The 25,416-nt window shown below is 45.5% G+C and overlaps 1 protein-coding gene across 1 annotated transcript; it reads right to left on the bottom strand.

The window, feature by feature from the left end:
* LOC130291919 (olfactomedin-4-like) lies at window positions 1-25,416 on the bottom strand. Its single transcript, XM_056541353.1, has 8 exons — window positions 24,900-25,416; window positions 24,422-24,678; window positions 23,032-23,226; window positions 21,854-22,099; window positions 16,368-16,517; window positions 13,619-13,831; window positions 13,011-13,167; window positions 1-1,225 (listed from the first exon to the last, which is right to left on the bottom strand). The coding sequence occupies exons 1-8, from the start codon at window positions 25,414-25,416 to the stop codon at window positions 399-401; spliced, it is 2,562 nt and encodes an 853-aa protein (XP_056397328.1). The 3' UTR covers window positions 1-398.

The raw sequence follows: 25,416 nt of genomic DNA on the forward strand, positions 1-25,416 counted from the left end.
TAATAATAACACACAAAGCTGCAATAACATATGGTTTTATTTGAATGAAATGAAAAAATATATATTAAAAGCAAACATCAATCAAATATAAAATTGTCAGGGTTGTAGATTTTATTCTTCTGTACCCAAAAAAATAAAAATGGACTGTTCCCTTCCCAGAAACATCACCCCTCTTTCCTCAGGCAGTGTCTGGATGCATAGCTCTATTCAGGAAAATAGGGGTGAACTGCAATACCAGACACAGCCCATGGAATGGAGTGGAGCTATTTCTGGGGTAAAAAAACAACCTGTACTCTAATTTTTAACAACCCCTTTTAGCAATAATCATCAAAAGGCCATGGGATTCTTGAATATGGATTGTCACTGGCAAATTCTTGATTTTAAATTTGAGAACCTTTTTATTTAAGTTGTTTGAAAGTAAGATCATACGTGACCATATAAGCATCATTGAACATGTAGAGCTTGTGATTGTTAGGGTTGTAGTTGAGACTATGAATGTTCTCCTTTACCTTATCAAACTGCACGCTTAGGTAGCCTTCTTTGTTTGCCTTAGTGTCATACATATAAAATATCTCTTCTTTACTTGTGCTGAGGGCTCTAGTGGCATACAGGACTCCACATGCCATGAATGCATTGGTAACACCACGCTTGAACTGGGTAGTGGCCCATGTCTGCATCACCTCAAGAGTAATGGGATTAACTTTAGCAATATGAATATTACCACCATCTGCTTCCGTGGTATAAATGACCCAAAGACCATCTTCATCAGTTGCAAAGTCTATGTCCTGCCAAGCTGATGAGGAGTATGAAAACCGATTGTTGTATGTGGCATCAGTAAGAACCCTGCGCTCTACTGTGGTTGTCTGTAAGTTATATTTACAGAGATTCTGAGTGTTATAGCAGTTATAGTACAGTGTATTGTTGAACACAACCATGCCACCTCCTTGTCCACAATTTGTATACACCCAGATATTACCGCTTACTGTTCGAACAATCTTTTCTTCCTTAACTTGGTAGATCAAGAGACTATCATAGGAGCTGAAGATACGTATGGAATACATGATTCTGTTATCAACTTGGACAAGAGCCACCCAATGAATACTTTGGTCAGCTCCAAGAAGTGCATCATTTCCCCAACCTCCAATTGGGTTACCGGATCCCCCATAATTCAGTTGTACTATAAAAGGTTTGGTGATATTCATTATTTCTCCATGGTCACACTTGCCTGCACAAAAGAACAAAAACACATGTCCAATTTTTATAGATAACTAAAATTCTGCTTTGGTGGACATCAAAGTTATGTGTGTATGGTGCAGTCAGAAAACATCCCATAAGTCTTTAGACCTTTAGTCAGTATTTTGTTGAGGCCCCTTCAAGGCCAGTACACCACCAAATCTTCATAGGCATGATACTTCAAGCTTGGCACTACTGTCATTTCAATGTATGGTGCCATTCATTGACAGCAATCAAAGGTTAAATAAAGGGTATTTGAGAATTGTTTGATGCAAATGTATCATTATTTGTTTATGTACTTACAGCATGTATGTTTAAATAATAGGTTACATTGTGTTACACTTTTTTTTTGATAAAAAAAAAATCCCTTTTACCCTTTTTATTATGCTGGAGCCATTCATGCTATGAACTGCACATGCTCTGTGTCTTGGACATATTACAGCAATAGTGCCCAGGTAGAGAGAAGTGGTAGCCATCATGCTAAAGCTCCTGCCTCCCAACTTTCCATGATCCAGTGGGACAGTTCCAGATTTTGGGCACTGCCCTGCTGTAATGAAAAATCTCCTGAATGTCCTGATATTTGTAGTGAGGTTTCTGGGGATCTTGTAAGCTGCTGGCCTATATTGGTCTGACTCTGTAGCCTACAAGATCCCTGAACACAACGCCTGTGGGGTCACTTTAATCACAAGGAAGATGGTGCATCTGCTCCCTTGTGGTCATTTGTCAATGTCACAGGTGCGGTGGGCTCTGCCCCTTTTCCTTCCCACGATTATGCCCAAAGCCTGTCTACTCCTCTGTTCTTCTAGCTTGCACCCAGCTGTACTGCCTGTGGTGATCCCCTGTGTGGAAGTAAAAACTGTGGATAAGAGTTGGGCTCCTCTTTATAGCAGCGGCCCCTCAACTTGAATAGTACTCTTCTCTACCTACCCATGAAATAGTGCCCCCTCTACTACTTCATTGCAATATTGGTCCCCTCTATTCTCAAAAATGAGTGCTCCCTCTGTTCTTCAAAAGTAGTCCTCCCTCTCTACCCTCTCCTGTAGAACTGCCCCTTTTCTGTAGAACTGCCCTTTTTTACCCTTCTCCTGCAGTGTTGCCCTCCATATATACCCCTATTTATATATTGTCCCCCTTCTGTAGTACTACCCCATCTGTCTACCCCATCTGGCATTTAGGATTCATTAACCCCTTAAAGGGAATCTGTCAGCAACATCACCCTAACTATCCTGCAAGTACTGCCTGTTAGAGCCGGTGACACTGATCAAACTGTCCCTTACTTTACCTTTCTAGATGCCACCATTCCTGAGATATCCTTACAAATCCCAGTATGTAAATAAAGGTCTTGGTACATTCAGGATGTTTTCCATCCCCAAGATGCACAGGTTCTTCTTCCCAGCCAGTATTGTGCCTCACGCCACCTAATGAATATTCATGCTATTCCTCTTTCGCGCGCTGCTGGAACGTGCTGAGATCTCATGCATGCGCGCAGGGGCAGAGCACATGTGCAGGATCCCAGCATGTAGCAGCTTAATGCAGAGGAGGATGAATATTGATTTGGTGACTTGAGGCCCAACACTGGTCAGGAAGGAGAACCAGTGAACCCCGGGGCTAGAGACCTTCATTTATATATTAAAATTTGGAAGGATATCTCAGCACGGACGGCACCTAGGAGGATAAGGCCCAGAATAAGACCATTTTGATCAGCATCACCCACACTAACAGCAGAACAAGCAAATTAGTGGGGGTGATACTGCTGACATATTCCCTGGGATACTCCACCCCTAGACATCTTATCCCCTATCCAAAGGATAGAGATAAGATGTCTGATCGCAGGGGCCGGCCGGGTCATGCCCCCTTCCATATGCATGAATGAAGGGGCGTGGTGTCACGACAACTGCTGCCGGATCTCAGTGTGTTCAGAACATCGGGTGCTGCACGGAGATTGCAGGGGGTCCCAGCGGCAGGACCCCTACGATCAGATATCTTATCGCCTATCCTTTTTATAGGGGATAAGATGTCTGGGGGCTGAGTACACCTTTAGTGCCAGCTAATGCCATGAAAGTATCTGTACTCTGAGCCCAGCCACCTAATTGCCTAGATGCATGTTAATAGTGACTGCATCATCTAGGTGGTTAGATACCACATGGTAGTCACTTCCAATGGGGATTTCCCCTGCCCCTTCCCTGTAACAGTACATTAACGTATTGCAGTGTATTGTACAAGCAATCAAATAGTTAACTATAAGCTAAAAAAAAATTATATGATCGGCATCCCTGTGTGCATTGAAAATTCTGAAAGACACCAATAGTCTTGAATATATTGGGGTTAAATGGCAGGAACTGTCCCGAGTACAAGGGAATCCCCATAGCAAACCTTTCCTCCTCTGGACAGTTCCTGATATGGACAGAGGTGTCAGCAGAGAGAACTGTGGTCAGATGGAAAAGAACTATACAACTTCCTCTGTAGTACACAGCAGCTGATAAGTACTGGAATTATTAAGATTTTTAAATAGAAGTCATTTACAAATCTGTTTAACTTTCTGGTACCAGTTGTCACGATGCCGGCTGGCAGGAGGTGGATCCTCTGTGCCAGAGAGGGATTGGCGTGGACCGTGCTAGTGGACCGGTTCTAAGTCACTACTGGTATTCACCAGAGCCCGCCGCAAAGCGGGATGGTCTTGCTGCGGCGGTAGTGACCAGGTCATATCCACTAGCAACGGCTCAACCTCTCTGACTGCTGAAGATAGGCGCGGTACAAGGGAGTAGACAGAAGCAAGGTCGGACGTAGCAGAAGGTCGGGGCAGGCAGCAAGGATCGTAGTCAGGGGCAACGGCAGGAGGTCTGGAACACAGGCTAGGAACACACAAGGGAACGCTTTCACTGGCACAATGGCAACAAGATCCGGCGAGGGAGTGCAGGGGAAGTGAGGTATACATAGGGAGTGCACAGGTGAACACACTGATTAGAACCACTGCGCCAATCAGCGGCGCAGTGGCCCTTTAAATCGCAGAGACCCGGCGCGCGCGCGCCCTAGGGAGCGGGGCCGCGCGCGCCGGGACAGGACCGACGGAGAGCGAGTCAGGTACGGGAGCCGGGGTGCGCATCGCGAGCGGGCGCCACCCGCATCGCGAATCGCATCCCGGCTGGAGGCGGAATCGCAGCGCACCCGGTCAGTGGATCTGACCGGGGCGTTGCGGGAGCGAGAGTGTAGCGAGCGCTCCGGGGAGGAGCGGGGACCCGGAGCGCTCGGCGTAACAGTACCGCCCCCCTTGGGTCTCCCCCTCTTCTTGGAGCCTGAGAACCTGAGGACCAGATTTTTATCTAGGATATTGTCCTCAGGTTCCCAGGATCTCTCTTCAGGACCACAGCCCTCCCAGTCAACCAAAAAGAAGGTTTTTCCTCTGACCTTTTTGGAGGCCAGTATCTCCTTTACAGGAAAGATGTCTGAAGAACCGGAGACAGGAGTGGGAGAGATAAGTTTAGGAGAGAAACGGTTGATGATGAGTGGTTTAAGAAGAGAAACGTGAAAGGCATTAGGAATACGAAGAGAAGGAGGGAGAAGAAGTTTATAAGAGACAGGATTAATCTGGCACAAAATTTTGAAAGGACCAAGATAGCGTGGTCCCAATTTGTAGCTGGGAACACGGAAGCGGACATATTTAGCGGAGAGCCATACCTTGTCTCCGGGAGAAAAAATGGGGGGAGCTCTTCTTTTCTTATCAGCAAACTTCTTCATGCGTGATGAAGCCTGTAAGAGAGAATTTTGGGTCTCTTTCCATATGGTGGAAAGATCACGAGTTATTTCATCCACAGCGGGTACACCAGAGGGCAAGGGAGTAGGGAGGGGGGGAAGAGGGTGACGGCCGTACACCACGAAAAATGGGGATTTGGAAGAAGATTCAGAAACTCTGAAGTTATACGAGAATTCGGCCCATGGTAGAAGATCTGCCCAGTCATCCTGGCGGGAGGAAACAAAATGCCGTAAATAATCACCCAGGACCTGGTTAATTCTTTCTACTTGCCCATTGGATTGAGGATGATAAGCAGAAGAAAAGTTTAATTTAATCTTGAGTTGTTTACAGAGAGCCCTCCAGAATTTAGACACGAATTGGACGCCTCTATCCGAGACGATCTGCGTGGGCAACCCGTGAAGACGAAAAATGTGTACAAAAAATTGTTTTGCCAACTGAGGCGCAGAAGGAAGACCAGGAAGAGGGATGAAATGTGCCATCTTGGAGAATCGATCAACGACCACCCAAACAACAGTGTTGCCATGGGATGAGGGTAAGTCTGTAATAAAGTCCATACCAATCAGAGACCAAGGCTGTTCGGGAACAGGCAGAGGATGAAGAAGACCAGCGGGCTTCTGGCGAGGAGTCTTATCCCGGGCACAGACAGTGCAGGCTCGCACAAAATCCACAACATCCGTCTCCAGAGTCGGCCACCAATAGAAACGAGAGATGAGTTGCACGGATTTCTTGATGCCCGCATGACCTGCGAGATGGGAGGAGTGACCCCATTTGAGGATTCCGAGGCGTTGGCGTGGAGAGACGAAGGTCTTCCCTGGAGGAGTTTGCCTGATGGAGGCTGGAGAAGTGGAGATCAGGCAGTCAGGAGGAATGATGTGTTGCGGAGAGAGCTCTACTTCCGAGGCATCCGAGGAACGAGAGAGAGCATCGGCCCTAATGTTCTTATCGGCAGGCCGAAAGTGAATTTCAAAATTAAATCGGGCAAAGAACAGAGACCACCTGGCCTGGCGAGGATTCAGCCGTTGGGCAGACTGGAGATAGGAGAGGTTCTTGTGATCGGTGTAAATAATAACTGGAAATCTTGATCCCTCCAGCAGATGCCTCCATTCCTCAAGTGCTAATTTAATGGCTAGTAGCTCTCGATCCCCGATGGAGTAGTTCCTCTCCGCCGGAGAGAAGGTCTTAGAAAAAAACCCACAAGTAACAGCATGCCCGGAAGAATTTTTTTGTAGAAGGACCGCTCCAGCTCCTACTGAGGAGGCATCAACCTCCAATAGGAAGGGTTTAGATGGGTCAGGTCTGGAGAGCACGGGAGCTGAAGAAAAGGCAGACTTGAGCTGTTTAAAGGCGTCTTCCGCTTGAGGAGACCATGACTTAGGATTGGCATTCTTTTTGGTTAAAGCCACGATAGGAGCCACAATGGTGGAAAAATGTGGAATAAATTGTCTGTAATAATTGGCGAACCCCAAAAAACGTTGGATAGCACGGAGTCCGGAGGGGCGTGGCCAATCTAAGACGGCAGAGAGTTTGTCTGGATCCATTTGTAGTCCCTGGCCAGAGACCAAGTATCCTAGGAAAGGAAGAGATTGACATTCAAACAGACATTTCTCCATTTTGGCATAAAGTTGATTGTCACAAAGTCTCTGAAGAACCATGCGGACATGCTGGCGGTGTTCTTCTAGGTTGGCAGAAAAAATCAGGATATCGTCCAGATACACAACAACACAGGAATATAAGAGATCACGAAAAATTTCATTAACAAAGTCTTGGAAGACGGCAGGGGCGTTGCACAGGCCAAAGGGCATGACCAGATACTCAAAGTGTCCATCTCTAGTGTTAAATGCCGTTTTCCATTCATCCCCCTCTCTGATGCGGATGAGATAATAAGCACCTCTTAAGTCCAGTTTTGTAAAGATGTGGGCACCTTGGAGGCGATCAAAGAGTTCAGAGATGAGAGGTAGAGGGTAGCGGTTCTTTACCGTGATTTTATTAAGACCGCGGTAGTCAATGCAAGGACGTAGGGAGCCATCTTTTTTGGACACAAAGAAAAATCCGGCTCCGGCAGGAGAGGAGGATTTGCGGATAAAGCCCTTTTTTAAATTTTCCTGGATGTACTCAGACATAGCAAGAGTCTCTGGGGCAGAGAGAGGATAAATTCTGCCCCGGGGTGGAGTAGTGCCCGGGAGGAGGTCAATAGGACAGTCATAAGGCCTGTGAGGAGGTAGAGTCTCAGCTTGTTTTTTGCAAAAAACATCCGCAAAGTCCATATAGGCCTTAGGGAGACCGGTTACAGGGGGAACCACAGGGTCACGGCAAGGAGTACTGGTAACCGGTTTAAGGCAGTCCTTGAAACAAGAGGGACCCCAACTCTTGATCTCCCCTGTGGACCAATCCAGGGTTGGGGAATGGTGTTGAAGCCAGGGTAGTCCAAGGAGAATTTCGGAAGTGCAATTGGAGAGGACCAAAAACTCAATTTTTTCGTGGTGAGGTCCGATGCACATTAGGAGGGGTTCCGTGCGGTAACGCACGGCACAGTCCAATCTTTCATTGTTAACGCAATTGATGTAGAGAGGTCTGGCGAGACTGGTCACTGGGATGTTGAACCTGTTGATGAGAGAGGCCAAAATAAAGTTTCCTGCAGATCCGGAGTCCAAGAAGGCCTTAGTGGAGAAGGAGAAGGTAGAGGCAGATATCCGCACAGGCACAGTAAGACGTGGAGAAGCAGAGTTGACATCAAGGACTGTTTCACCTTTGTGCGGAGTCAGCGTACGTCTTTCCAGGCGGGGAGGACGGATAGGACAATCCTTCAGGAAGTGTTCGGTACCGGCACAGTACAGGCAGAGATTCTCCATGCGGCGTCGTGTCCTCTCTTGAGGTGTCAGGCGAGACCGGTCAACTTGCATAGCCTCCACGGCGGGAGGCACAGGAACGGATTGCAGAGGACCAGAGGAGAGAGGAGCCGGGGAGAAAAAACGCCTCGTGCGAACAAAGTCCATATCCTGGCGGAGCTCCTGACGCCTTTCGGAAAAACGCATGTCAATGCGAGTGGCTAGATGAATGAGTTCATGTAGGTTAGCAGGAATTTCTCGTGCGGCCAGAACATCTTTAATGTTGCTGGATAGGCCTTTTTTAAAGGTCGCGCAGAGGGCCTCATTATTCCAGGAAAGTTCTGAAGCAAGAGTACGGAATTGCATGGCGTACTCGCCAACGGAAGAATTACCCTGGACCAGGTTCAGCAGGGCAGTCTCAGCAGAAGAGGCTCGGGCAGGTTCCTCAAAGACACTTCGAATTTCCGAGAAGAAGGAGTGTACAGAGGCAGTGACGGGGTCATTGCGGTCCCAGAGCGGTGTGGCCCATGACAGAGCTTTTCCAGACAGAAGGCTGACTACGAAAGCCACCTTAGACCTTTCAGTAGGAAACTGGTCCGACATCATCTCCAAGTGCAGGGAACATTGTGAAAGAAAGCCACGGCAAAACTTAGAGTCCCCATCAAATTTATCCGGCAAGGATAGTCGTAGGCCAGAGGCGGCCACTCGCTGCGGAGGAGGTGCAGGAGCTGGCGGAGGAGATGATTGCTGAAGCTGTGGTAGTAGCTGTTGTAGCATCACGGTCAGTTGAGACAGCTGGTGGCCTTGTTGCGCTATCTGTTGTGACTGCTGGGCGACCACCGTGGTGAGGTCGGCGACAACTGGCAGAGGAACTTCAGCGGGATCCATGGCCGGATCTACTGTCACGATGCCGGCTGGCAGGAGGTGGATCCTCTGTGCCAGAGAGGGATTGGCGTGGACCGTGCTAGTGGACCGGTTCTAAGTCACTACTGGTATTCACCAGAGCCCGCCGCAAAGCGGGATGGTCTTGCTGCGGCGGTAGTGACCAGGTCGTATCCACTAGCAACGGCTCAACCTCTCTGACTGCTGAAGATAGGCGCGGTACAAGGGAGTAGACAGAAGCAAGGTCGGACGTAGCAGAAGGTCGGGGTAGGCAGCAAGGATCGTAGTCAGGGGCAACGGCAGGAGGTCTGGAACACAGGCTAGGAACACACAAGGGAACGCTTTCACTGGCACAATGGCAACAAGATCCGGCGAGGGAGTGCAGGGGAGTGAGGTATACATAGGGAGTGCACAGGTGAACACACTGATTAGAACCACTGCGCCAATCAGCGGCGCAGTGGCCCTTTAAATCGCAGAGACCCGGCGCGCGCGCGCCCTAGGGAGCGGGGCCGCGCGCGCCGGGACAGGACCGACGGAGAGCGAGTCAGGTACGGGAGCCGGGGTGCGCATCGCGAGCGGGCGCCACCCGCATCGCGAATCGCATCCCGGCTGGAGGCGGAATCGCAGCGCACCCGGTCAGTGGATCTGACCGGGGCGTTGCGGGAGCGAGAGTGTAGCGAGCGCTCCGGGGAGGAGCGGGGACCCGGAGCGCTCGGCGTAACACCAGTTAATTTTAAAAAAATAGTTTTCCGCCGGAGTACCACTTTAAGAGTTTTGGGCTCACAAAAGTTCACAAATTTAGATATTTACAGATCAAAAATGCATTTAGAAGGAGAAGAGTAGCTATAGATGAAACATTTGTTAACATGAGGTAGTTGAATTTATTATGGGATTACACATGGGGAAAATTTATTAAAATGGATTGGAAATATAGCTATAAAGAATCCTTCTGAAGAGTAGGAATAAAACGGCCGCTGGGTATAGGAGGAGTCAAGAAGGAAGTATGAAATAGTGTGTTAAGAGATATTAGGCTATATCACTAACAAGAAAAGGGGGCCTAGCCCAAGAGGGAAAAGCCACCACTGGTTTGTGAAAGATACATATACACCAACAGGAGAAAACCAGTAATGAAAAACATGCTTTATTTAATGAATATGCAATTCGACATACATTTAAAATGTAAAGAAATATAAAATCAAGGCACCACAGGAACAGCTGCAGAAAAGTGGAGAAGGTACGGTAGGTACAGATAGATGGAGTACCGGGAAAAATGCACTTAGAGCAGAGATAAGACCACAAGGGACATATATATGTTACGCCTAGCGCTCCGGGTCCCCGCTCCTCCCCGGGGCGCTCACGGCGTCTCTCTCCCTGCAGCGCCCCGGTCGGTCCCGCTGACCGGGAGCGCTGCACTGACATGGCCGTCGGGGATGCGATTCGCACAGCGGGACGCGCCCGCTCGCGAGTCGCATCCCAGGTCACTTACCCGTCCCGGGCCCCTCCTGTCATGTGCTGGCGCGCGCGGCTCCGCTCTCTAGGGCGCGCGCGCGCCAGCTCTCTGAGACTTAAAGGGCCAGTGCACCAATGATTGGTGCCTGGCCCAATTAGCTTAATTGGCTTCCACCTGCTCCCTGGCTATATCTGATCACCTCCCCTGCACTCCCTTGCCGGATCTTGTTGCCTTGTGCCAGTGAAAGCGTTTCCTTGTGTGTTCCTAGCCTGTGTTCCAGACCTCCTGCCGTTGCCCCTGACTACGATCCTTGCTGCCTGCCCCGACCTTCTGCTACGTCCGACCTTGCTCTTGTCTACTCCCTTGTACCGCGCCTATCTTCAGCAGTCAGAGAGGTTGAGCCGTTGCTAGTGGATACGACCTGGTTGCTACTGCCGCAGCAAGACCATCCCGCTTTGCGGCGGGCTCTGGTGAACACCAGTAGCCTCTTAGAACCGGTCCACCAGCACGGTCCACGCCAATCCCTCGCTGGCACAGAGGATCCACTACCTGTGAGCCGAATCGTGACAATATAAAACTAGGGTATACATTAAATCAATGAATATACAAGAGATATATTACAAGGGTATAAATGGCAAAGTTAGCACAGGAACACGTACGTTTCGCTTGTGCTTCATCAGGGGGCATCTGACAAAGCACAAGCGAAACGTACGTTGGGGTTGGAGGAGGTGGTAGGTAGGCAGTGCATGGCAGGATGTTATTTATCTTATGTGTTCCTGGGCTAACTTTGCCATTAATACCCTTGTAATATATCTCTTGTATATTAATTGATTAAATGTATACCCTAGTTTTATATATGTCCCTTGTGGTCTTATCTCTGCTCTAAGTGCATTTTTCCCGGTACTCCATCTATCTGTACCTACCGTACCTTCTCCACTTTTTTGTAGCTGTTCCTGTGGTGCCTTGATTTTATATTTCTTTACATTTAAAATATATGTCGAATTTCATATTCATTAAATAAAGCATGTTTTTCATTACTGGTTTTCTCCTGTTGGTATATAGATATTAGGCTATGTTTACATCAGCATTACGGAGCTCCATTAGACATGCTGATAACGGGGCTGCATGGAGGGTGTGACACCGAACACCAAGGGATCCCGACAGGACCCATTCAGTAAATGGAGTCCGTCGGGGGTTCTGTTAGATGCCGTTATTTTGAATGATATTAGCAGAAAAATAATCTGACATTCAGAACTTTTTTTCTTCGCTAAAATCCTGTCATTTTAGCAGAGCTCCTAACGTTTATGTGAACATAGCCTGGAACATAGCCTTGAATGTAAATAAGAGAATAGCACAGTGTAAAGGTATTCACAGGTTACACTACACTTCCTTTTCATTTCTAGTTGTCCAAAATGTCAAGTAGAAGAGGGAGATTTGTCATATTTTTTTGGGAGAGGATTATAAGAAAATATATGGGGACTTGGGCTGCCATATACGACTGCAACTGTAGTTTTGGGAATGGACAAAAATAATATGGGTTAGACTAGGTTTCCACAAAGGACTTTTTCTGTCGTTTTTCGGAAATCTGCCACTGCAGTTTTTGATTCAAAGCCACATATGTATTCAAAAGGAATGGGAAATGTCAGGCTGGAATTTCACTAAGGTTCTTCAGCCAAAAACACCAATTCTGCCGCACAGCTTTTTTTCCTTGAAAAAATGCTGCGGCCAGATGTTAGCTGCAAGTCAATAGGGAACTAATAAATGCCAAATCCGCTCGATGTGTTTAGCAGTTTTCTAATCCTTTTGACGTTTTTTCTGCTATTTTGGGCCCAGTGAGCGATTTTCAAAAACAACCTCATGTTGAGACTGTTGGTGTTTTTTCTGGAAAATCTTGGTGTTTTCCTCCCATAGAAGTCTATGGGAGTGAAAAAACACCACAAAAAAAGCCATGTGGGTTTTAACATTGAGGTTTTTGCGGGCAATTTTTATTCTTTTTTTTTACCTTAGCGATCCAAAAAAAGGGATGGCATTGTACACACACACAAAGAAAAAAAATACAGTAGGAATGGGAAAAATTGTAGAGAACAAATTTTCTATTTTTTAGAATGAAATTTTTTTTTTTAATTAGGGAATCATTTATGTGAGTGGGCAGGGACATAAAAGTCCAGTCCAGATCTGTGAAACGTGTCAATGGCTGGAAGATCTGACCAATCAGAATGGGCATTCACTGGTAAAACCCCTGTATTACTGAAGCGTATGCACTGACTGGCTGTCTGGTAGCGCCTCCTACAGTACAGGGAGGTATTACATGTTCTGTACTCTTTACCTGTGCCAGGGTTAGCGGCTCCTTTGGACACCAAGTAAGGGCGGCTCCATTTAACTTTTTTAGGACCCTTTGTGTACTGTACAGGACCCTGAAGAAGCTCCTGTCCTCTACATAGACAGTGATTACAGCTTCCAGCAGATCTTTCTTACTTTTATATATAAGGATTTGCTTTATCTATATTAGTTATGTTCTTATTTTTCTTTAATCCTCACTTTTTCCTATTTTTGGATGACATTTTGGGGGTTTCAGACCCAATTACCAGGTTTCCATAGAGTTATGTTCTCAACATACAATGGTTGTCCTGAAACCAATCATTATTGTAACTTGAAGGACCACTTTATACAATTCCTCTCTGCAACTACTAAAACAATGTGGGTAAACCTTTAGGTAAAATTTTGTGATATGGTAATGCTGTTACAACGTTGGCTGCCCAGGCATGTTGGGTGTTGAATTTTTGCAACATCTGGAGGGCCACAGTTTGGAGACCACTGTAGTATGATACTGCCACAAAAAATAAAAAACACAAAAAATTTGCCTACTCACCGTAGTTGACTGGAGGAAGTGGAGGTTGTGGTCGTGTTTCATTCTTCTCACAATCCTCCAAACGTTTTTTCAAAGCTGCAATTTCCTTTCTGATCACTAGAACGTTGTTCTTGTCATAGACCTCCAGTTGGTTCACCAAGACAGATAAGTTACGTATCTGCAACAGATAAAACATTACAATGAAATATATGTACAGAATATGGCAGCACCCTCCCATAGACTTGCATTGAGGGGGCGTGGCCAAGACGTGGCCAAGACAACCCACACCCACTGTTTGGAACTAAATGTTCCGAATGCTGGGGCAGTGGAGTACCCCTTTAAGGAACAAATTGAATTGTAAATTATTTGCCCCAACCATTTCCTGAGATGAAAGACTGAGGTATACAATAAAATGAGACCAAGATAAGCTTTAACAAAGCAAAAAGGGCACATTTGCCCTTGTATCAGACCATACAATTTAATTTCATGAAAAAGTCTTGCCCTTTTCTCTATCGCTTATCCAGGGGTCAAGCTATAAGGGTCCAGATGGGACATTGGCCTATGGAATGCATATTTTACAATGTGGCCCAGGCACTTAAAAAAAATGTTTTGACTCCTACCACTCTTACCTCCAAATACAGAGTTTCCACCACAACATTGGTACTGTTCATTGAAATTTTCAGCTGCCATATCAGGGATTCTATTTCTTTAATCTCTAACTTGACCAGCTCGAAGTCCAGCTCGGTGTATGACAGACCTCCCATCTCCATTACCTCCACTCGTTTAGTCAGGTTAATCAGCCGCTCCATGTAAATAATCAGGGTACTCTCATAGTGCTGGATCTGTACAGTAATATTATATAGGGTCATGCATGTTCATTGGGGGTAAAGATACTTTGGAACAATAAACAAAATGTATGAAATCAAGTCCATAGTAGGAACATTTTATTAAAAGAAAGAAATATAGTTGCCAGGGACTAGATTTTAATAATTGTGCCCCCTAACATTTTTACATCTCCCTTTTTCTCTTATGCCAATGGCTCCATAACCTAAATGGCAATAATGTGGCATTTATTGGTTAAAGGAGTTGGCTTATTGTAATAACTCAACCTTATAGAGTAAAAATGGGCTGACTTCAGCACTGTAGTAGATAGGAAGAAGAAGCGAAGAAGCCGGGTTCACAGCGCGATCAGTCAGAATCAGGGTAGTAGAAAACTTAACAATCTTTATTCAGCCAAATAAAGCTGAATAAAGATTGTTACGTTTTCTACTACCCTGATTCTGACTGATGGATCGTGCTGTGAACCCGGCTTCTTCGCTTCTTCTTTCTATCTACAGCATACCGTTCTGTGGGTGTATACTCATACCGACCCCAGGAGAGCTGCACCACCATCTTTTGCGCTGTCACTGTGGTTGTGTCTGGCACACAACCTAAAAAGGTGAGCAGACTTTGCAAACCCTGTCGAGTTTCACAAGTCTATTTAATTTGCTTTGTACCTAATGGTAGTGCTCTATGAAGAGCTCCACCATGTACATGTCTCTAGCACTGTGGGTCTGGTTCAAGAGCCGCAAGTGACCATACATGGTTGACTGTGTACCTACTGGAAGGGAGAGGTTCCCTTTCTTAAAGCAGTACACTTTGGTAATAGGGGAGGTCCAAATCAAGGAACCCCTACTTTGCTGACCTTATGGTAAAAAAAAATGTTGTAAAAAATTATTAAAAGATTGTATTTGTAGTTTGGTACACTATAAATTGCTTTTTTTCAGTTTGTAGTACAATTATAGTACACTGCTCAAAAAAATAAAGGGAACACTAAGATAACACATCCCAGATCTGAATGAATGAACTAATCATATGAAATACTTTCGTCTTTACATAGTTGAATGCGCTGACAACAAAATCACACAAACATTATCAATGGAAATCAAATTTATCAACCCATGGAGGTCTGGATATGGAGTCACACTCAAAATCACAGTAGGAAACCACACTACAGGCTGATCCAACTTTATGTAATGTCCTTAAAACAAGTCAAAATGAGGCTCAGTAGTGTGTGTGGCCTCTGTATGATCTCCCTACAAGGACTGGGCATGCTCCTGATGAGGTGGCGGATGGTCTCCTGAGGGATGTCCTCCCAGACCTGGACTAAAGCATCCGCCAACTCCTGGACAGTCTGTGGTGCAACGTGGCGTTGGTGGATGGAGTGAGACATGATGTCCCAGATGTGCTCAATCGGATTCAGGTCTGGGGAACAGGTGGCCAGTCCATAGCGTCAATGCCTTCCTCTTGCAGGAACTGCTGACACACTCCAGCCACATGAGGTCTAGCATTGTCTTGCATTAGGAGGAACCCAGGGCCAACCGCAACAGCATATGGTCTCACAAGGGGTCTGAGGATCTCATCTCGGTACCTAATGGCTGTGCAGCCCCCCAAAGAAATGCCACCCCACACCATTACTGACCCACCACCAAACCGGTCATGCTGGAGGATGTTGCCGGCAGCAGAACGTTCTCCATGGCGTCTCCAGACTCTGTCACGTCTGTCGCATGTGCTCAGTGTGAACTTGCTTTCATCTGTGAAGAGCACAGGGTGCCAGTGGCGAATTTGCCAATCTTGGTGTTCTCTGGCAAATGCCAAACGTCCTGCACGCTGTAAGCACAACCCCTACCTGTGTACATCGGGCCCTCATACCACCCTCATGGAGTCTGTTTCTGACCGTTTGAGTGGACACATGCACATTTGTGGCCTGCTGGAGGTCATTTTACAGGGCTCTGGCAGTGCTCCTCCTGCTCCTCCTTGCACAAAGGCGGAGGTAGCGGTCCTGCTGCTGGGTTGTTGCCTTCCTACAGCCTCCTCCACATCTCCTGATGTACTGGTCTGTCTCCTGGTAGTGCCTCCATTCTCTGGACACTATGCTGACAGACACAGCAAACCTTCTTGCCACAGCTCGCATTGATGTGCCATCCTGGATGAGCTGCACTACTTGAGCCACTTGTGTGGGTTGTAGACTCCGTCTCATGCTACCACTAGAGTGAAAGCACCGCCAGCATTCAAAAGTGACCAAAACATCAGCAACAAAGCATAGGAACTGAGAAGTGGTCTTTTGTCATCACCTGAAGAACCACTCCTTTACTGGGGCTGTCCTGCTAATTGCCTATAATTTCCACCTGTTGTCTGTTCCATTTGCACAGCAGCATGTGAAATTGATGGTCAATCAGTGTTCTTCCTGAGTGGACAGTGGGATTTCACAGAAGTGTCAGTGACTTGAAGTTACATTGTGTTGTTTAAGTGTTCCCTTTATTTTTTGAGCAGTGTAGTCAGCTAAACAGCTACAATATTAAGATAAATAGAGAAAAATACCCCAAACTCATTCTATACCTTTGTGATTTCCTTCTGGACAGTGATACTCAAATTCCAGTTGGAGATCTCTAGCATCTCAAAGCGATCTGCTGGAAATGTAGAATCCGGAAGAACAACAGAGCAATGACAAACTCCCAGCTCATCTGTAGAACCCTCAAAATTTTGAGTCTATTGAAAAACAACAATGTTAGTGTTATATTGTGATTATACTATAATCTATACATGTAACTGTTTGTACAGTGTTTTGTAATATAATCATTAAGCAAACAGCAAATACGAGATTCAGGTATTTTTTATGGCATCAATGTATACAAAATAGAGAAAACGTCATAAATGCCACAGACACATAAAGAGACACACACACACACACACACACACATACATACATACATACATATATATATATATATATATATATATATATATATATATATATATATTTATATATATACAAGAAAAAAGAAAGATAGCCGGCACAACAGCCTAATACACAGGTGCACACTGTCATGGCATCAGAGTATACAAAAAAGTGCTGCTGCAATCCTCTTTTTTTGTATACTCTGATGCCATGGCAGTGTGCACCCGTGTATTAGGCTGTTGTGCCGACTATCTTTCTTTTTTCTTGTATGTACAATTCAGGGGGTAATGGCACCCTGTTTAGCTGTGCACCCCTCCCCCTTTCTCACAGGTGGAGTTTTAAATGGATCCAGCATGTCACCCAGTCAGAGGCTATATGCCCAGCAGAAGTGAGTGGATAGTTGAGTGTTAGGCTCAGAATTTGTGCTAGGTTCCCATCCTAAATGAGGCCACCTCCCCGTGGTGGATGGGGGACACGTTTTGATCAAAAAGTGCGCTAAGAGTCTCAATTTTTTTGACCAATGTGTGCTGCTGCAATCCTCTTTTATATATATATATATATATATATATATATATATATATATATATAACTATATTACATAATTATCAAAATCAGTGATGCTGTGAGGGTTTATTTCCATATTGCTGTTTGTGAAAAACCATTAAATGACTGTGACATTTGAATATACCCTTGAATTGTACCTGTATTTTCAGGTAACTGTTGAGAATAAGCATCAAGTGAGTGTACATGAGGAGCTGTACTATTTCTGCCCATTATACAACTTGTATATGGAATTTTAAAGCAACCAAAGAACATAGGTGTATATAGATCAAAAATCTCCCTCCAGATAGGACCGGCGAAGAGAGGGAGAGCTGGGGGGAGGGGGATGAATATTCATAAGCGGGTGGTGCTGCGGACGGGCGGTGCTGACATCAGTGCAAGTTAAGCTACAAAAGCCCCGCCCCTGCCAGTTACAGCCAGATTTCCACATATAATAAAACTAAGATTGCGGGGGAAATGGCGGGCGGATCCAGCCAAGGTAGGGATCATAGGAATCAGGGTCTTCCGCACTATCCATCAGTACCTGTGGATAGTGCGGGAGAAAACGTGTGACAGTTTTCCTTTAAGGACTTTTGTATTCACAATAATTCACTGAGCACCATCTTTATTTTTCTGTACGGAGTACTTTCCCATATCACATCATCTATGCACTGTATAAGGGGTTGTGAGCAGTGGCAACTCGCTGGACAAAATGTTGTTATTCTATTACATTACAAGTAAGTAACCTATAAGATACTGTTTTTTTATAGGGCAGCAGGAGAAGCATTTTTATGCCCCCCTTGTGGCAAGACCCAGTGTGTAATCAGACCAGTGTTTCCCAGACTTTTTTGGCTCGGGAACCCTTCAGAATTTTTTTTCGTGGGAAACCCTTACCAATCTTGATGAGCAAAAAAAAAAAAAAAAACACAGACAAGGGTGAAAGGGGGTAACAGAGAGGATGACAAAGGGGGGTGGACAGAGGTGACAAAGGGGAGATGGTGCAGTACATTAATTGAGCTGTTTTTCCTTCTGCGGGGGCCGGGAAGCTGATCCGAGGGGCTGGGAAGCTGGTCCGGGGGCCAAAGCACCATTCCCATTCACATTTATCCACATCCTTGCCTGCATGGGTGGGACTCACTCTCAGCGGCGCAGGGGGGAGGGGGACGCTGTGTGCGCATACACGCAATGCGCACGCAGGCTTCCCTTCCCTCCTGCGCCGTCGTGATTCACAGGTGCGCAGGCTGGGCGGGAGATTTAAAAAAAATTGCCGGAGTGTCGCGGTACCCTGGGCAGGGCCTGACACTACCCCTGTTGGGAATCACTGAATCAGACTATACCTGTAATCATTTACATATCTACCTTAGACATAACTGCATGCCACATTTTTCAGCAATCCAACATTTCTATCTGGGAGCATTTATTTGTCAATGGGAGTAGCAATATTATTTAGGCATAATATAGTGTTGTTATATGGAGTTTTTTTTTATCTGTCTCTTCAAATGCTAATACTTGTAGCCCCTTCAAGTATGTCCAATATCTTTATAAAAATTGTTGGCCTCTTCTATATAAGGGATAAATTAATCCTGGAAGGCACACATATAAGACAAATAACTTGACACAGCAAGTCTTTGCTTCAAGGGGTTCTCTGTAAAAAAACAACAACAATGTTTTCAAATCAACTAGTATCAGTTTTGTTAATGACTTCTATTTAAAAAACAAAAATAAAAACAACTCAAGCCATCCCGTTATTATTAACTGTTGTGGGCTCTGGAGGAAGTCATGCAGTCTTTCCAGTCACATATACTCTCTGCTACCCCATCTGTCTGTGTCAGTAACTGTACAGAGAGCTATGGGGATTTGCTCCTGCTTTGGATAGTTCCTAACATGGACAGAGGTGGCAGCAGAGAGCACCATGTCTGACTGAAAAGACTACATAACTTCCTCGAGAATAAATAGCAGCTGATCAAAGCTAGAAGACTTTTGTTAAATAGGAGTAATTTATAAATCTGTATAAATTTGTGGTACCAGTTAATTTGAATAAATAAATGAATAAATAAGTAAATAAAATAAATAAAAATACATAAAAATAAATAAAAAATACATAAAAATAAATAATTGATCTTGAATAGCCCTTCCTCATTGTATTTTGCCCTTTAGGCTTCTTCTGGTCTCTAAACTCTTTGTAGCCACTCTACCAACACAAGTTAAAGGGAACTAAGCATTAGATTTTACCAAATATAATGATTTTCAACGCGTTATATACGGTAAAATCTTTATCTTCACCATCCCCAGGGGACATTTTTGCCCCCCAGGGATGGTGAGCATGTAAAGTTTGTAAGTTGCCCCCACCACCCCTAAGTAGCCCTCTGGGCGGAGAGCTGTACTTACCTAGTCCCGTTACTTCGGCAGTAGTGACGCCCCCTCGGAGTGATTGACAGCCCATGTAAGTACAGCTCCCCGCCCAGGAGACTACTTACTGGGTGGAGAGGGTTACTTACAAACTTCATTTCCTCACCATCCCTGGGGGCAAAAATGTCCCCTGGGGATGGTGAGGATAAAGATTTTACCATGTTATAAAAAAAAAAAAAAGAAAGATTTTACCATTTATAATGCATTTCCAAGTGTTATATTTGGTAAAATATAATGTTTGGTTCCCTTTAAGAGAGTTTTAACACATTATACATACAGAGTTATAGTAATGTCAGGAAATGTTCAACACAAGTTACCATGCTAGCTGCATGATTCTGGCAGAAGCCAAGGAGCAATATAAAGAAGGTGAACATGGTGTCCTTCATGTCTTCTATACTCAACACCTTATGGTAGCCCACTATATATACACACAAATGTGTATGTTCCACCCTCCCACTTGGTATCACTTTATCTTGCTTGTAAGTTTACTTGATATATGACTGTTCTATAAACTGTGGGAAACAATATTCTTTATTTCATGATGGATGGATATGTGCCCAATGACAAGCAGATACAGGTATTATTTATGACTAGTCTTATTACAGATCAATATTTTGATGTACATTTTGCATATACAGTAGAATCTCCCAATAGCAGACACTCGCAGGGAATAAAAAACTGTTCGCTATTGAGAGATAGGCTAAAAAATCTTTCTAAATGACCAAATAATGTACTGCAATCACTCCAGAGTGTAATTACCTATAAAACACGATAAAAAGCAATATTACAGTACAATCTGCCAGTGCTGTTTAATCACCCCCTTATCACACCCCTGTACCATTTCACCCGCCCATGCCATTTTATTCCTCCTCTTGATCCCTCCAATGCCACTTCATTCCTCCCCCTTGAACTCCCTGTGCCACTTTATTCCCCCTGTGCCAAATTATCCCACCCTAACCCCTTATGCCACATCACTTTTCCCCTTCCCTCCTCGCCCTGTTGTTGTTCTTACCTGGCCAGCAGGCTCAGGTGCATGGGCTCTTAGCAGGTTTGACATTCTCCTGATGTCTTCTGTGCTCCATTTACTGAGAGGCTGAGAGCAGCGGCAGCTGCCAATAGTGAGGAATGATGCTTCTGACGTCACTCATCAGTGCGTGCAGCCACTACTGCTGCTCTCAGTAAGAGCAGAGGAAGTCAGGAGAATGTCAAACCCGACCGAGAGCTCCATGCACCTGAGCCTGCTGGCCAGGAAGGAAGAACAACAGGGGAAGAAGGGAAGAGGAAAAGTGATGTGGTGCAAGGGATGAGGGGGGTGTATGATTTGGCACAGGGAGAATAACGTGGCACAGGGGGATAAAGGAGGCAATGAAATGGCCCAGTGGAATGAAATGGCACAGGAGGGGATCAGGGGGAAATTATGTGGCACAGGGAGTAATAAAGGGGGGGATGATTTGGCACAAAGGCAATAAAGTGGCATAGGGGGATGGGGGGGGGGGGGGAAATGATGTGGCTGGCGGATGTACAGAATCAGGAGACCACTGTCTTGTCCCTGTCCATAGCGGGGATCTCCTGTAATCTTCTCCAGTATCTTTGCTGCAGAGAGCATATTTCTATGCTTTTCTTTACAAGCCTTTTTCGTTGGTATTTTATTAATTCAAACAATGTTCAACATATTTTCAGGTACTACAGAGTAGCCTGTAGAAAAACACCTAAAAATGCAATACCTATCACAAACTGCATTAATAAAAATGGACCCAAAGTATACACTAAAAGGCAGGGAAAAAAAGCTTTTTCTAATTGATTGCATGGCGCACTGGCCCTTTAAATCTTCGGCACACGCGTGACCTAGGAGCATGTGTGCCGGAGCTGAGAGACAGAGGAAGCAGCAGAGGACGGAGGTAAGTGACGGGCTGAGATTCGCATGCGGGCGCATCCCGTGATGCGAATCCCAGCCCCGCCGGCTGGGGACGAGAGAGGGAGAATGCATTCACGGCCAGAGTGTGCCCTTTGGTCTCCCCCTCTTTTTGAGGCTCCAAATTTTTTTTGAGAAGATTACGGTCCAGGATATTCTCCTCAGGCTCCCAGGATCTCTCCTCAGGACCAAATGCCCTCCAGTTAACTAAAAATAATTTTCTTCCTTGCAGGAGCCAGAAACGGGTGTGGGAGCAGTATTACTATGAGAGTAACGGTTGATTACCAGAGGCTTGAGGAATGACACATGAAAAGAGTTAGGAATGCATAGAGAAGAAGGCAAACAGAGTTTATATGAGACTGGATTGATTTTCTGTAACAGACCCAAGAAACGAGGACCCAACTTATAGCTAGGAATCTTGAAGCGAATGTACATGGAAGATAACCAAACCTTATGAGACGGAGGAGGTCTTCTTTTCTTATCTGTCTGGGTTTTCATGCGGGAAAAGACTAGAGCTAAAGAGTGCCGAGTCTGTTGCCAAATGGAAGAGAAGTCACGGACAAGTTCATCAACAGCTGGTACTCCGGAGGAAACTGATAAACAATCCTTATGATGGGAGAATTCGGCCTAAGGAAGAGGATCAACCCAGTGAACCTGCCGAGCTGAAACAAAATGCGAAGATAATTCTCCTGAATCTGATTTACCCCCTCCACCTGACCGTTGGACTGAGGGTGGTAGGCATAGAAGTCCAGATTGATGTCAAGATGAGTACAGAGAGCTCACCAGTACTTGGAAACAAACTGAACTCCGCGATCCGAGACGATATGACTAGGTAGACCAAGTAGGCAAAAGATATGTTGTAAGAAGTGCTTCACCAGCTGTGGAGCAGATGGGAGACCAAGTAAAGGGATGAAATGAGCCATCTTGGAAAACTGATCAACCACGACCCAGATGACCGTGCTATTATGGGATGGAGGCAGATCGGTAATAAAGTCCATGGCGATGTGAGACCAGGGAGTCTCCCAGATGGGCAATGGCTATAAGAGTCCCGCAGGTTTCTGCCGAGGAGATTTGTCACGGGCACAGGTAACACAGGAACGGAGAAAATTGGAGACATCGCGTTCAAGATGCAGCCACCAGTGATGCAATGGTGTCCTGCCAACAAAGAAGAATGACCCCATTTCAGTACCTTCAGTACATTTTCCAGGAGGAACCTGCTGAAGTACAGAAGGAGCTACAGAAATCAAATGATCTGGAGGAATAATATGCCTTGGCGTGTAGTCCAAACCTATAATGTCATAGGACCTGGAAAGAACATATGCTCTAATTTTCTTGTTAGCTGGACTGAAGTGAATTAAGAAATTAAATCTGGAAAATAACAATGACCACCTTGCCTGGCGGGGATTCAATCGCTGAGCAAAATGTAGGTATAAGAGATTCTTGTGGTTTGAGTAGATACTGACCAGATGAGGAGACCCTTCCAACAAATGTCGCCACTCCTCTATGAGTAGTTTTATAGCAAGAAGTTCTCGATCTCCAATGGAGTAATTCCTCTCTGCTGGCAAGAAGGTTTTTGAAAGGAAACCACAGGTTACAGACTTACCATTGGAGTTTTTCTGGGTAACAATGGCACCAATTCCTACAGACGAAGCGTCAACCTCCAAAGCAAAAGGTTTTTCTGGATCAGGTCTTGAAAGCACGGGAGCTGAAGCAAATGCAGAATTTAGGCGAGAGAAAGCCTCCTCGACCTCTGGAGGACATAACTTAGGGTTAGAGTTCTTTCTGGTTAGAGCTACAATAGGAGCGACCAAGGATAAGAAGTGTGGGATGAACTGACGATAATAGTTGGCAAATCCCAGAAAGCGTTGAAAAGCCGAAGACCAGTAGGACGGGGTCAATCCAAAACAGCAGACAGTTTCTCTGGATCCATCTGCAGGCCTTGATGGGAGACAATGTATCCGAGAAACGGGAGACTAGACTTCTCAAATAGGCATTTCTCCAGTTTGGCGTAGAGATGATTCTTCCAAAAACGCTGAAGAACCAGACGAAAGTGAGAACGATGCTCCTCTAAGTTGGAAGAGAAAATCAAGATGTCATCAAGAAACACAACATAGATGTAGAAAAGATCTCGGAAGATATCATTGACGAATTCCTGAAAAACAGCTGGAGCATTGCAAAGGCTGAATGGCATCACAAGATATTCAAAATGTCCATCTTGGGTATTAAAGGCTGTTTTCCATTCGTCTCCCTCTTGGATTCGAATCAGGTTATAAGATACGATCAAAAAGTTTTGAGATCAGAGGGAGAGGATAGCGATTTTTGACCGTCAGTTTGTTGAGACCCCTATAATCAATACATGGATGGAGAGAACCATCCTTCTTAACTACAAAGAAGAACCGTGCACCAGCAGTGGAGGAGGACTTTTTAATAAATCCTTTTTGGAGGTTCTCCTGGATATATTTTTCCATGGCTTATATCTCAGGAACTGACAAAGGATAGATTCTTCCACATGATGGCATAGTTCCAGGCTGTAAATCAATTGGGCAGTTGATGGACGATGTGGAGGTGAATTCTCGGTCTGCCTTTCGTAGAAAACATCAGAATAATCCTGATAAGGGGAAGGCAGAAGGAAGAAACAACTCTTGGCCGGACTGGTACAATACAACGATTCTGACAGTTCTGTCGCCAGCGAGTAATCTCTCCTGATTTCCAGTACAGTTGCGGAAAATGATGTTGGAGCCAAGGAAGACCAAAAAGTAGCTGAGAAGTACAGCGAGGAAGCAAGTAGAATTCATTTTTTTCTTTATGAAAGAAGCCCACTTGCTTGACGAGAGGCTATGTGCACTATAGCACCTTACAGTCCAGATTTTGTCCATTGACTGAAGAAATGAACAAAGACTTGGCTAGACGAGTTACAGGGAGATGATATTCATGTACCAGAGAGGCATCAATGAAGTTGCCAGTGGAACCGGAGTCCAAGAATGCAGAAGCAAAGAAAGAAGTCATGGCAGAAGCGTGGATTTGAACAGGTATAATCAAGCTAGGAGAGATAGTATTCACATCTAGGTATGCCTCTCCCACGTGCCCTAGATGCAAGCATTTCCCAGAAACTGAGGACATATAGAACAGTCTTTGAGAAAGTACTCCGGACTGGCACAGTATAGGCACAAATTCTCATTGCGTCTTCGGGATCTTTCCAGCTGCGTTAAGTGAGTACGATCCACTTGCATAGTCTCTTCAGCTAGAGGCAAAGAAGACTGTAGAGGTGGACGTTGCAACACGGGTGCCAAGCGAGGAAAAAGCTGTGTTCGGGCAGGTTCTCTTTGCGTACAAAGTTCTTCCTGCCTCTCAGGAAAATGCGCATCAATGCGTGTGGCTAGATGAACTAGTTCACACAGGTTAGTCGGAGGATCACATGCAGCAAGAGCGTCCTTTTTTAAATGTAGCACACAAGGCTTCGTCGTTCCATGCCAATTCTGAAGCGAGGGTGCAAAACTGAACAACATAATCCCTTGGCTTAGGTTCAGAAGAGCCGTCTCGGCAGAGGAGGCTTGTGCGGGTTCTTCAAAAACGCTGCGGAATTCAGCTAGGAAGGACATAAGGTTAGAGGAAATTGGGTCACCATGATCCCAGAAAGGGACAAGAGGCTTACCACAAACGCCACCTTCGCTCGTTCTGTCGGGATCCGCCATGAGCTCCAGGTGCATGGAGCATTGAGTTATAAAGCCTCTACACAACTTAGGGTCACCATCAAACTTCGTGGGAAGAGGAAGACGAAGCTTTGATCCAGAAGGGGCTGCAGAAACGGGTGGAGAGGCTGGAACAGGTTGCGGTTGCTGCTGCTGCAT

Source organism: Hyla sarda, chromosome 9, assembly GCF_029499605.1.
Source record: "Hyla sarda isolate aHylSar1 chromosome 9, aHylSar1.hap1, whole genome shotgun sequence".
In the NCBI taxonomy this organism is placed as follows: domain Eukaryota; kingdom Metazoa; phylum Chordata; class Amphibia; order Anura; family Hylidae; genus Hyla; species Hyla sarda.